General features: G+C 50.2%; 1 protein-coding gene across 1 annotated transcript in view; it reads right to left on the bottom strand.

The window, feature by feature from the left end:
- VWA3A (von Willebrand factor A domain containing 3A) overlaps window positions 1-13174 on the bottom strand; it is a 166323-nt gene that overhangs the window by 94394 nt on the left and 58755 nt on the right. Inside the window, exons 17-18 of the mRNA XM_040441103.1 lie at window positions 13009-13128; window positions 9370-9444 (exon numbers count right to left, since the gene is read on the bottom strand). Of these exons, the coding sequence (XP_040297037.1) occupies window positions 9370-9444; window positions 13009-13128 (195 nt within the window). The remainder of the gene's footprint in view (window positions 1-9369; window positions 9445-13008; window positions 13129-13174) is intronic.

The raw sequence follows: 13174 nt of genomic DNA, 5'->3' as shown, positions 1-13174 counted from the left end.
CTGGGGGAGGGAGTGATGTTATTTACATGGGACTGTATATTGGAGGGGGCTGGAGAGATGGTGTGATGTTATTTACATGGGACTCTATGGCGGAGGGAGGAAAATAGTGTTATTTACATAGGACTGCATGTTGGAGGGGCTGAAGGGAGGGGAGTGATGTTATTTAGGCTACTTTCACACTAGCGTTCGGGGCTCCGCTTGTGAGTTCCGTTTGAAGGCTGTCACAAGCGGCCCCGAACGGATCCGTACTGCCCCAATGCATTCTGAGTGGATGCGGATCCGCTCAGAATGCATCAGTTTGGCACCGTTTGGCCTCCGCTCCGCTCAGCAGGCGGACACCCGAACGCAGCTTGCAGCGTTTTCGTGTCCGCCTGGCCGTGCGGAGCCAAACGGATCCGTCCAGACTTACAATGCAAGTCAATGGGGACGGATCCGTTTGACATTGACACAATATGGTGCAATTTCAAACGGATCCGTCCCCCATTGACTTTCAATGTAAAGTCAGGATTATACCATCAGATCGGAGTTTTCTCCAATCCGATGGTATATTTTAACTTGAAGCGTCCCCATCACCATGGGAACGCCTCTATGTTAGAATATACCATCGGATTTGAGTTACATCGTGAAACTCAAATCCGACAGTATATTCTAACACAGAGGCGTTCCCATGGTGATGGGGACGCTTCAAGTTAGAATATACTGAGAACTGTGTACATGACTGCCCCCTGCTGCCTGGCAGGTGCTGCCAGGCAGCAGGGGGCAGACCCCCCCCCCCCTCCTGTATTTAACTTATTGGTGGCCAGTGCGGGCCCCCCTCCCTCCCCAGTATTAATTGTAAGCAGTGCGGCCCCCCTCCCTCTAAATTCATCGGTGGCCAGTGCGGATATTAAATATGAGCAGTGCGGTCTCCCCCTCCCTCCCTCCCCAGTATTAAATATGAGCAGTGCGGTCTCCCCCTCCCTCCCTCCCCAGTATTAAATATGAGCAGTGCGGCCTCCCCCTCCCTCTATTCATTGGTGGCCAGTGCGGATTCAAAGTATTGTGATCAGTGCGGCCTCTCCTCTCGACACCCCCCCCCCCCCATCATTGGTGGCAGCGGAGAGTACCGATCGGAGTCCCAGTTTAAATCGCTGGGGCTCCGATCGGTTACCATGGCAGCCAAGACGCTATTGCAGTCTTGGCTGCCATGGTTACTTAGCAACAAATAGCAGCATTATACTTACCTGAAGAGCTGCGATCTATGTGACCGGCCGGGAGCTCCTCCTACTGGTAAGTGACAGGTCTATAGGCAATGCGCCGCACAGACCTGTCACTTTACCAGTAGGAGGAGCTCCCGGCCGGTCACATAGATCGCAGCTCTTCAGGTAAGTATAATGCTGCTATTTGTTGCTAAGTAACCATGGCAGCCAAGACTGCAATAGCGTCTTGGCTGCCATGGTAACCGATCGGAGCCCCAGCGATTTAAACTGGGACTCCGATCGGTACTCTCCGCTGCCACCAATGATGGGGGGGGGTCGAGAGGAGAGGCCGCACTGATCACAATACTTTGAATCCGCACTGGCCACCAATGAATAGAGGGAGGGGGAGGCCGCACTGCTCATATTTAATATCCGCACTGGCCACCGATGAATATAGAGGGAGGGGGGCCGCACTGCTTACAATTAATACTGGGGAGGGAGGGGGGGCCCGCACTGGCAACCAATAAGTTAAATACAGGAGGGGGGGGGTCTGCCCCCTGCTGCCTGGCAGCACCTGCCAGGCAGCAGGGGGCAGTCATGTACACAGTTCTCAGTATATTCTAACTTGAAGCGTCCCCATCACCATGGGAACGCTTCTGTGTTTAGAATATACTGTCGGATCTGAGTTTTCCGAAGTGAAAAATCAGATCTGAAATAAACTGTTATGCAAACGGATCCGTTCTGAACGGATGCAAGCGTTTGCATTATAGGAGCGGATCCGTCTGATGAAACATCAGACGGATCCGCTCCGAACGCTAGTGTAAAAGTAGCCTTACATAGGACTGTATTTTGGAGGGGGCAGGAGAGATGGTGTGATGTTATTTACATGGGACTGTATGGTGGAGGGAGGAATATAACTACAGGGGGCACTGCAAATCCAGGGGACATTATAGGTGTTCTTATTACTACTGGGGGCTCTATAGGAGGGACTTATAGATTTGCCTTTTTTCTACTAAGAGCACTATGGGGGGCTTTATTACTAATGAGGGGTCTGTAGATATCTTTATTACCACTGGGGGAACAATAGGGGTGCTTATTTCTACTGGGGGCTCTGTGAGAGTATTATTAATACTGAATGACTCTTCTACTAATGGGGAGCGTTATCATGGTTGGGGGCACTATAGGGGACAGTATTACTAATGAGGGCATTCTAGAAGGGAATTACTATTGGTGGGACTATGAGGAGCACTATTACTATGGGGGCACAAATTTTTCTTCAGGATAGTATTTGGGGGTATTGGGGAGCACAGCGAGCAGCAGGATAACACTATGGCCTCTTTCACACGGGCGTCATGGATTTGTGCCAGATAAGATGCGGGTGCGTCGCGGGAAAATGTGCCAGTGCAAAACATTTTAATGCGTTTTGCACACGCGTGAGAAAAATCTGCATGTTTGGCACCCAAACCCGAACTTTTCACAGAAGTTCGGGTTTGGGTTAGGTTAGGTGTTGTGTAGATTGCATTATTTTCCCTTATAACATGGTTATAAGGGAAAATAATAGCATTCTTAATACAGGATGCTTAGTAAAATAGGGATGGAGGGGTTAAAAAAAAAAAAAAAAATATTTAACTCACCTCATCCACTTGTTCGCGCAGCCCGGCTTCTCTTCTTTCTTCTTCTTTGAGGAAAAGGACCTGTGGTGACGTCACTGGATGGTTTATTCACCCATCTAGCAGCAACGTTTCAGCTTTCTCATTGGAGCCTTTGTCCAGCTAGACAAAGGCTCCAATGAGAGAGCTGAAATGTTGCTGCTAGATGGGTGAATAAACCATCCACTTTTCTTCACTAATCTGGAGTGCTGCCTTTTATCTTCTGTATATATATATATATATATATAGATATAGACAAAAATGAAAAAGGTTGGGGCGGCACTGCAGTATATCAGTATCGGCGGAGTGACAGCGGCTGTGAAGGCGATCCCCCTTCAAATGGTTAGTATGAAAAATTACACGGCACATCCAAAGCGTAAAATCAGGAAAAACTTTTATTCACCAGACAGCGACGTTTCGATCCTCCTCCAAGCAGTGCTTGAGAAAGATCCCAGGAGGAGGATCGAAACATCGCTGTCTGGTGAATAAAAGTTTTTCCTGATTTTACGCTTTGGATGTGCCGTGGAATTTTTCATACTATATATAGATATATATATATATATGTATTTAAATCCCCCCCTTTCCCCATTATATAAATAAAAACAAACAATCAAAAATAAAGATCATTGCCAGTTCCCAAAATACCCATAAAATATGAACATATTTATCCCATATATTGAATGCCGTAACTGAATTTTTTTTCTAAATCAGCATTTTTTGTTAAAAGTGAAAAATTAAAAAGATTAAAAAATACTAGCTCTGTAGACAAATATAAAAAAGTAATATTTTTTCCAAAGTTTATTTTTTTTTAGTATTAAAACACAAGAAAACTGTACAAATGTGGTATCATTGTAATCGTACTAACCCTGAAGGTAACAGGTCAGTTTTACCTCAAAGTGAAAGCCTTAAAAATGAAACCCATAAAACTATGGCGGAATTGCGTTTATCCCCAATTTTACCCCATTTGAAATTTTTTCTCCAGCTTCCTGCTATATTGAGTGCAATATCAAATGGTCCAGTTAGAAACTACACCTTGTCACTGTAAAAACAAGCTCTCACATGGCTATTTGAATGGAAAAATAAAGAAGTTATGGCTCCATGAAGGTTGTGAGTAAAAAACGGAAATGCAAATATGGAAAATGGCCCAGTCCTGAAAGGGTTGAAAAAAAAGGAGACTTTTGTATTACTTACCAGTAAAGTCTCTTTCTCGCTCTTCCTTGGGGGACACAGGAAACCATGGGTATAGCTCTGCTCCCTAGGAGGCGTGACACTAAGTGAAAGCTGTAAGCCCCTCCTCCATCAGCTATACCCTTCAGCCTGGAGAAGAGACTGCCAGTTGCGTGTCCAAGTAGTGAAAGATAACCACCAACCGGAAAAAGAACTGTCGAGCCCCAACGGGGGCAACCAAGCCGGAACCACAACTGTAACCCAAATGAAGGGCGGGTGCTGTGTCCCCCAAGGAAGAGCGAGAAAGAGACTTTACTGGTAAGTAATACAAAAGTCTCCTTTTCTCGCCCATATTCCTTGGGGGACACAGGAAACCATGGGACGTTCCAGAGCAGTCCCAGAAGGGAGGGACCAGAACAAACTCAACCAACACCAGAGGCATCAATCAACTGCCGCCTGCAACACCAGACGGCCTAAAGCAGCGTCAGCCGACGCATGAGTATGCACCCTGTAGAACTTGGTGAAGGTGTGCAAGGAGGACCAAGTGGCCGCCTTGCAAATCTGCTCCGTAGAAGCCCGATTCCTCTGAGCCCAGGAAGCCCCGACCGCTCTAGTGGAGTGAGCGGTAACACCAAGGGGCGGAACCTTGCCCTTGGCGAGATAAGCCTCAGTAACAGCCATCTTGACAAAACGGGCGATAGCAATTTTGGATGCCGCCATCCCTCTGCGCGACCCCTCCGGGACCACAAAGAGCGAGTCAGTAAGCCTGAAAGAGCTGGTTACTTCCAGGTAAATCTTGAGCGCCCTGACAACGTCCAGGCGATGAAGCTTCCTCTCCCGCGGGTGGGAAGGGGAAGGACACAAAGAGGGGAGAACGATGTCCTCGTTCAGATGAAAGGCGGAGACCACCTTAGGAAGGAAGGAAGGGACCGGACGAAGAACCACCTTGTCCTGGTGGAACACTAGGAAAGGTTCCAGACAGGAGAGTGCAGCCAATTCGGACACCCTCCGAAGAGAGGTGACGGCTACAAGGAAAATAACCTTGCAGGACAGAAGTCGCAAGGAAACCGTCCGCAGAGGCTCGAAAGGGGAAGCCTGGAGCGCTGAGAGAACCAGGTTCAGGTCCCAGGGCGGTACCGGAGGACGGTACGGGGGAACCGCGTGAGCCACGCCCTGAAGGAAGGTCTTGACAGGACCAAGGGGGGCCAGTGGGCGCTGAAACAAAATGGACAGCGCAGACACCTGACCCTTCAAAGAACTAAGGCCCAGACCTTGGGCCAGTCCGCTCTGCAGGAAGGACAAAACGGTGGGGAGAGAAAAGCGGAGCGGAGGAATCCCCAGATCGGCACAGAACCCCAAAAAGGTCCTCCAGGTCCTATAATAGATCCTAGAAGAGGACGGCTTACGGGCGCGGATCATGGTGCGGACGACGTCCGCAGAAAAACCCCTACGTGTCAGGACGGTGGTCTCAACAACCACGCCGTCAAACGTAGGGACCCTAAACGCGGGTGGAAGATCGGTCCCTGAGAGAGAAGATCTTCCCTGGCGGGCAGCGGCCAGGGCGCGTCTGCCAGGAGCAGCATGAGGTCGGCATACCAAGACCGGCGGGGCCAGTCCGGAGCGACCAGAATCACCGAGACGCCTTCCGCCGCGATCTTCCGAAGGACCTTGGGCAGGAGAGGGATGGGAGGGAATATGTATGGGCGCGCGAAGCCTCGCCAAGGAAGAACGAGGGCGTCGGCTCCGCAAGCTCCCGGATCCCTGGCCCTGGACAGATAGGCGGGGACCTTGTGATTGAATTTTGAGGCCATGAGGTCCACGTCCGGTATGCCCCAACGAAGGCAAATGGCCTCGAATACCTCCGGGTGAAGAGACCACTCGCCGGGGTCGACGGTGGTGCGACTGAGGAAGTCCGCCGCCCAATTGTCCACCCCTGGAACAAAAATTGCAGATAGGGCCGGGACGTGGGCTTCCGCCCAACGGAGAATGCTGGTGACCTCCCGCATTGCTGCAGCGCTGCGAGTGCCCCCCTGGTGGTTTATGTACGCCACAGCCGTGGCGTTGTCCGATTGTACACGAACAGGATGACCCTTCAGCAGATGAGTCCAGTGTCGTAGAGACAGAAGGGCCGCTCTCAGCTCCAGGACATTGATTGAGAGTTTGGACTCCGATGGAGACCAAATGCCCTGGACGGATCGGGGAGGAAACACGCCTCCCCAGCCCAAGAGACTGGCATCGGTTGTAACCACCAACCAGTTGAGTGGCAGAAAGGACCTGCCCAGAAGAGGGGACTGTAACCACCAGCGGAGAGATGACCACACCGGAGGCGATAGATGGAAGGGATGATCCAGAGACTCCGGCGATTTGTCCCAGGAGGAGATGATCGCCCGTTGGAGAGGGCGGGAGTGAAACTGCGCAAATGGGATCGCCTCGAAGCAGGCAACCATCTGCCCCAAGACCCGCATGCAGAAGCGGAAGGACGGTCGACGGTGGAGAAGGAGACCCCGAACCGTCCCACGGAGGATCAGACGTTTTTCCGAGGGAAGACGTACCTCCGCCGCTCCTGTGTCTAAAAGCATTCCCAGGAAGACCAGTTGTCTGGAGGGAGGAAGGGAGGACTTGGGGAAGTTGATGACCCAACCGAATCTCGCCAGAGTCTCTAGAGTGAGATCCACGCTGGCAACCGCTTGAGAAAGGGACGGAGCCTTGATGAGGATATCGTCCAAGAACGGTAGCAGAAAAACACCCCTGGAACGGAGTAAGGCCAAAACCGGGGCCAGGACCTTGGTGAACACCCGGGGGGCTGTTGCCAGCCCAAAGGGAAGGGCGACAAACTGGAAGTGGAGGTCCCCCACGGCGAATTGGAGGAAGCGATGGTGACACCGGGCTACCGGAACATGGAGGTAGGCATCCTGTATATCGATGGAAGACATGAAATCTCCCTGCTCCAGGGAAGCCACCGCGGAACGGAGGGACTCCATCCGAAACCGTCGAAGGAGGAGAAAACGGTTGAGCTTTTTGAGGTCCAAAATGGGCCGCACCGAACCTCCCTTCTTGGGAACTACAAAGAGGTTCGAGTAGAACCCTTGGAACCTTTCCTCTAGAGGAACGGGGGTAATCACCCCCCTGTCCAGTAAGGCTTGAACGGCCGCGGAGAACGCAGCCGCGCTTTTCGGGTCCCGCGGCGGGCGGGAGCGAAAGAACCGATCTGGAGGAAAGGATGCAAATTCGATTTTGTATCCGGAGGACACAATTTCGAGGGCCCAGGCTTCGGAGACTCGAGCCATCCAGACGTCCCTGAAAAGGAGGAGCCGGCCCCCCCACCCGGGTGGGTGGGGGCGCGCCTTCAGGCAGAGGACTGCTTTGCTGCGGGTGTGCGGGCAGCCTGCGGCTTGCGCCAGGAGGGCTGCGCCCGAAAAAACGGCTTCCTGCGCTTGTCCTGGGGAGGAGCCAAAGCGGCAGCTGTGGTGGGAGCCCCAGAGGCCCTGCGGGAGGACCGAAAACGAGACGCACCAGGGCGTCCGCGGGGGGCGCCCCTGGCTTGGGGTTGAGGAAGATGGGTGCTTTTACCACCCGTGGCCTCCGAAATAAGTTCGTCTAGGCGGACCCCGAAAAGGCGGGAACCCGCAAACGGTAGCCCCGCCAAGGAACGTTTGGAGGCAGCGTCCGCTTTCCAAACCTTCAGCCAGAGCTCCCTCCTGACGGAAACTGCCAGGGCGGAGGAGCGTGCAATAAGGGCTCCCGCATCAAGGGAGGCCTCACAAACAAAATTCCCGGCCCGAATAATAAGTTGGGCCAAGGAACGTAGGTCCTGGATGGGGACGTCCGAGTCCAACTCCTGTTCCAGCTGCGCACCCCAAGCAGAGATTGCTTTCCCTGCCCAAGCAGAGGCAAAAACCGGTCTGAGAGCAGAACCGGAGGCAGCAAAAATGCCCTTGGAAAGGGTCTCCATGCGACGGTCCTCCGCTGACTGAAGAGAGGACCCGTCGGGAACAGGGATGGCCGTGTTCTTTGACAGCCGGGCCACAGGGGGGTCCACCTTGGGTGGGGAAGACCATGTGGCCACGACATCGGCTGGAAAAGGATAGCAAATGTCCAGCTTCTTGGGGTTGACAAAACGGGCGTCCGGGCGAGCCCAAGCCTTAGACACCACAGAGGAGAAATCAGAGTGGATTGGAAAGACTTTGAGGCCTGCCTGGGTCTGATAAAGGAGACGCTAGCTGCTCCCCCTCTGCCGCGCTGAAGAAGAAGCAGAGCCGCGCGCGCGCGGCAAAATGATTTTAACCCCCAAGGTGATGAAGTGCCGGCCAAGATGAAATGGCGCCGTTCACGCCAAGTAAGCGGCCCCCGCCGCGCCTGGATGTGGCAGACGGCTTGCTTTTTGCCTGCAGCCGTCCCTGCCAAGGACTTGCCCAGATAAACTCCCCTGCCCGGTAAGGGTCCCGATATGCCCGGGGGGGGGGGGGGGGGGGGGTCGATGTAGCAGTGGCCATGTAGCAGTGGCCATGGGGGATGTAGCAGTGGCCATGGGGGATGTAGCAGCGGCCATGGGGGATGTAGCAGCGGTGGGAGGGAGGAAGGGGAGGCTGGAGCAGCCACTCTCACCATACGCTGTCTTCGCCCTCAGTCCATCCAGCGGGGGGTCGCCCCTTCAGCTCCTGGCACCGCAGTGGCAGGAAGTCGGGGGAGGGACTTGGCGTGCGGGCGACCCTGAGCTGGCGGGACGCAGGGGAGCGAGGCTGCCCTGGTCCACCTTGTCTTCTGTGGGGGAGGCGGCAGTGCGGAATTACCGGCACTGGCGCAACTCAACCCCGGGAGAAACAGAGGGGTCTAATGCGCCTCTGTTGTCCCAGTAGGTAGAAAAAAATCGAATTAAAAACAACAAATAACGCAAAAATAAAAAAATCATAGGAAAACAACCCTGCATAAGCAGGGGGTGTCTTGCCTCCTTGGACACTAAGCAAAAACTGGCAGTCTCTTCTCCAGGCTGAAGGGTATAGCTGATGGAGGAGGGGCTTACAGCTTTCACTTAGTGTCACGCCTCCTAGGGAGCAGAGCTATACCCATGGTTTCCTGTGTCCCCCAAGGAATATGGGCGAGAAAGTTAGTTATTTTTATCACACAGTAAATGTCGTGAACATGAACCCCAAACAACAATGGCAGAAATGCACAGTTTTCCATTCCATCCCCCAAATTATTTTCTCATATGGTACATTTATGGCACCATTAAAAAATTAAACTCGTACCACAAAAAACAAGCACTCAAACGGCTATGTTGATGAAAGAATAAAAAGTTATGGCTCTCGGAAGGGAAAGATAAAAAAAGCAAAAGTGAAAAAACTATTGGCTGTGTTCATAAGGGGTAAGGAACCTACTTCCATGCACTCTGCAAATTTTCAGATGTTGTGGGAACCATTCTTTCCTTCCAAAAGTGTACATCACCCCCGAATCTGCAAAATATGACAAAAATTAGAAGTTCAATATAAGACTGATATGTATTATGCCACATTAATCTAACATCACTTAGAAAGTGTTGCGTTTTTACCATTACCTCTTCTTCTCTGTCTTTTCTTCACCTGTCCTCCACCATTTAGACTGGAACTATTAGGCTACATTCACACGTCCGTGGTGTGTTGCGGACCCGCAAATTGCGGGTCCGCAACACACCAGCCCATCACCGCCATAGAAATGCTTATTCTTGTCCGCAAGCTGCGGACAAGAATAGGACATGCTCTATCTTTTTGCGGAGCTGCGGACCCAAAATCGGGTCCGCGCTCCGCAATTTCGGCTGCAGACAGCACACTGTGTGCTGTCCGCATCCATTCCGTCCCCATAGAGAATGAATGGGTCCGCACCCATTCCGCAAAATTGCGGAAAGGATGCGGACCCATTTTGCGGGCGTGTGAATGAAGCCTAAAGCTACTTCACATGAGAGTCACATGAAAGTTTAGGCTGCAGTGTTATTTCCTGAGAGGAAAAGTTACCTGTGATCTTGTGAGTAGAGATGAGTGAATTTCCGCTTATGAAATTCGGTAACACTTTGTTTGGTAAAAGCAGAATTGCGTTATGGATTCTGTTACCACGGACCATAATGCAATTCTATGATGGAATGTATAGCGGAATGCCTTTAGAGGCATTCCATTATTCATTCCGTCATAATAGAAGTCTATGGGCTGAAAAACGGATCTGTCCCGTTTCCGTTATGCAGGGGAGGACTTGGTAATGGAATCCATAACGGAATCCATAACGCAATTCACCTTTTACCACCAAAGTGCGAATAAATTTCAAAATATGAAATTCGCTCATCTCTACTCGTAAGTGTTGCAAAAATTCCAAACAGTGACGGACACAGACAGCAAAGGGCCCCTGTGCAAGAATACAATGCAGTCAGAAAATCTTCAGAACCTTTGCCATTTTTTATATGATGTTGCGGCCTTGTGCTAAAATTTTTAAAAAAATCAAGTTTCCCCATCATTCTGCACCCATTACCCCATAATAAAAATTTGAAAACAGAATTTTAGAAATGTTTGCAGATTTATTAAAAAGAAAAAACTAAAATTTGTCATGGCCATACGTATTCAGATCCTTTGCAAAAACCAAGCCATGAGGGGGGAAAGAACTACCTGTAGAGATCAGATACAGGATTGTGTGGAAGCACAGATTGGAAGAAGGTACAAAAAATCTCCACTGAAAGTTCCCAAGAGCACACTGGCCTCCATAATGGAAGGAGTTTGGAACAACCAGGAGTATTCCTAGAGCTGGATGTCCCACCAAACTAAGTAATCTGGAGAGAAGGGCCTTGGTAAGGGAGGTGACCAAGAACCCAAATGGTCACTTTTCACTTTGGCTGAACTCCAAAGATCCAGTTTGCAAATGGGAAAAACTTCCAGAAGGTCAACCATAGGTGCAGCACTTCACCAATCTAGGATTTATGCCAAAGTGACCAGAAACAAGCCTCTCCTCAGTAAAAGTGAAAGCCACCTGAAGTTTGCAAAAAAACACCTAACAGACTCTCAGACTGTGAGAAACAAGATTCTCTGGTCTAATGAAACCAAGATTGAACTTTTGAACTTTTTGGCCTCAATTATAAGCGTCTAGGCACTGCTCATCACCTGTCCAATACCATCCCTACAGTAAAGCATGGTGGTGGCAGCATCATGCTGCGGGCATGTTTCTCAGCATCTGGGACAGGGAGACTGGTCAGGGCTGAGGGAAAGCTGAATGCAGCAAGGTACAATTACTTTAGTTTTGCTCCTTAAAGAGGACCTTTCACTAGAATAAAACATCTAAACTAACTAAACAGACGTGTAGAGCGGCGCCCAGGGATCCCCCTGCACTTACTGTTATCCCCAGGCGCCGCTCCGTTCTAGCCTCCGGTATCTTCATAGTTAGGCTCCACCCAGGGGAACCTGCCGGCGTCTCTTTCTCCCATGCTGTAGCGCTGGCCAATCGCAGCGCTCAGCTCATAGCCTGAGAGAAAAAAAAGCCTCTCAGGCTATGAGCTGAGCGCTGCGATTGGCCAGCGCTACAGCATGGGAGAATGAGAGGCCGGCAGGTTCCCCTGGGTGGAGCCTAACTATGAAGATACCGGAGGCTAGAACGGAGCGGCGCCTGGGGATAACAGTAAGTGCAGGGGGATCCCTGGGCGCCGCTCTCCATGTCTGTATAGTTAGTTTAGATGTTTTATTCTAGTGAAAGGTCCTCTTTAAAGGGGTTGTGCAGAGTCATGATATTGATCAACTATTTTCAGGACAGGACATCAAAATCAGATCGGCGGGGGGGGTCCAACTCCCGACACTACTGCAGCACTTATGCAAATGCTGAGTCCTCCTCAGTGTTTACATGCACGCCATCTAGACTGCAGGAGTGGCACAGTCTAATTACAGCTGCTTCTCTCATTTACTCCAATGGAAGACTAAGCTGTAATTAGGTAGAGATATCCCACGGCGCAAAAACCACCCGGTGGTTGGATTAGAATACAGGGTTCTTTTATTGAGCAAGTGGTACAACGCGTTTCGGGGATATACCCCTTCTTCAGGTACAAATGACTTAAAATTATGCAAGTCATTTGTACCTGAAGAAGGGGTATATCCCCGAAACGCGTTGTACCGCTTGCTCAATAAAAGAACCCTGTATTCTAATCCAACCACCGGGTGGTTTTTGCGCCGTGGGACATCTCTACCTCACTGAATTACCGGCTTTCTGAGGGATTCCAGGCATCCCTGATCAGAAGTATCTGTATCCCGGGCTGCATACCATCCGCCATAAGGGGCTTCTGCTAACCCTATATGTGCCTACACTAGAGTTGTGCCTATATCTAGCACAATTCTACAAGGTGAGCCTCCACTTTTGGAGATATTATTTATTTTCTATTCAAGACGTTATTACCCTTTGGTGCGCCATTTTTTGTTCTACAGCTGAACAAAGCTTGCTATAAGCTGTAATTAGGCTACTTTCACACTTGCGTTGTTAATTTCGGTATTGAGATACGGCAGAGGATCTCAATACCGGAATTTAACTGATCTGTTTAGATTTTGCACATCAGGATGCATCCGTTCCGTTAGGATGCGGTTGTGTAAAATCAAAACGGGAAAAAACGGATCAGTCACTAAATACATTGAAAGTCAATGGGCAACGGATCTGTTTTTTTAGGCTCCTAACATTGACTTATATTGTTTTCAGTGACTGATCCGTTTTTATGAATGGACACAAAACAGCAGCTTGCAGCAGTTTTGTGTCCGGTTACAAAAAAGAATGGTGACAGAACAGATCCAGATTGGTCTGAATTGAAAAATCACCAGTAGATGACCGTTCGGTGTAATGGGTGAGAGTAGAGTGGATAACTTCTAAGTGGATGGAGGTGTGGAGGTTTACTGAAGGGGAGGAGGACACTGCACAGAGGCGGGAGGGGAGGGTGGTGGGGTATTTGTGGGGATCACTGTAATGTATGTTTTGTACTGTTACTTTAACTGAAAAAATACCAATAAAAATGGTTTGATAAAAAAATTACTTACGCTATAATGTTAAATAAATCCTTGTTTGCCATTTGTTCCTCCAGTAAAAGCCGCAGAGCGTGCTGAATATGTATAGTGTGCAAGGCGTTCTCAAGTGATAAGTCCACAAGCAGCACAACCCTTCAGAGAAAAATAAATAATTTTAGACACGTCGACGAACAATATA

Source organism: Bufo bufo, chromosome 7 (genome assembly GCF_905171765.1).
Source record: "Bufo bufo chromosome 7, aBufBuf1.1, whole genome shotgun sequence".
Taxonomy (NCBI): domain Eukaryota; kingdom Metazoa; phylum Chordata; class Amphibia; order Anura; family Bufonidae; genus Bufo; species Bufo bufo.
The sequence above is the reverse complement of the archived record's forward strand: the minus strand, read 5'-3'. Positions and strand labels throughout refer to the sequence as shown.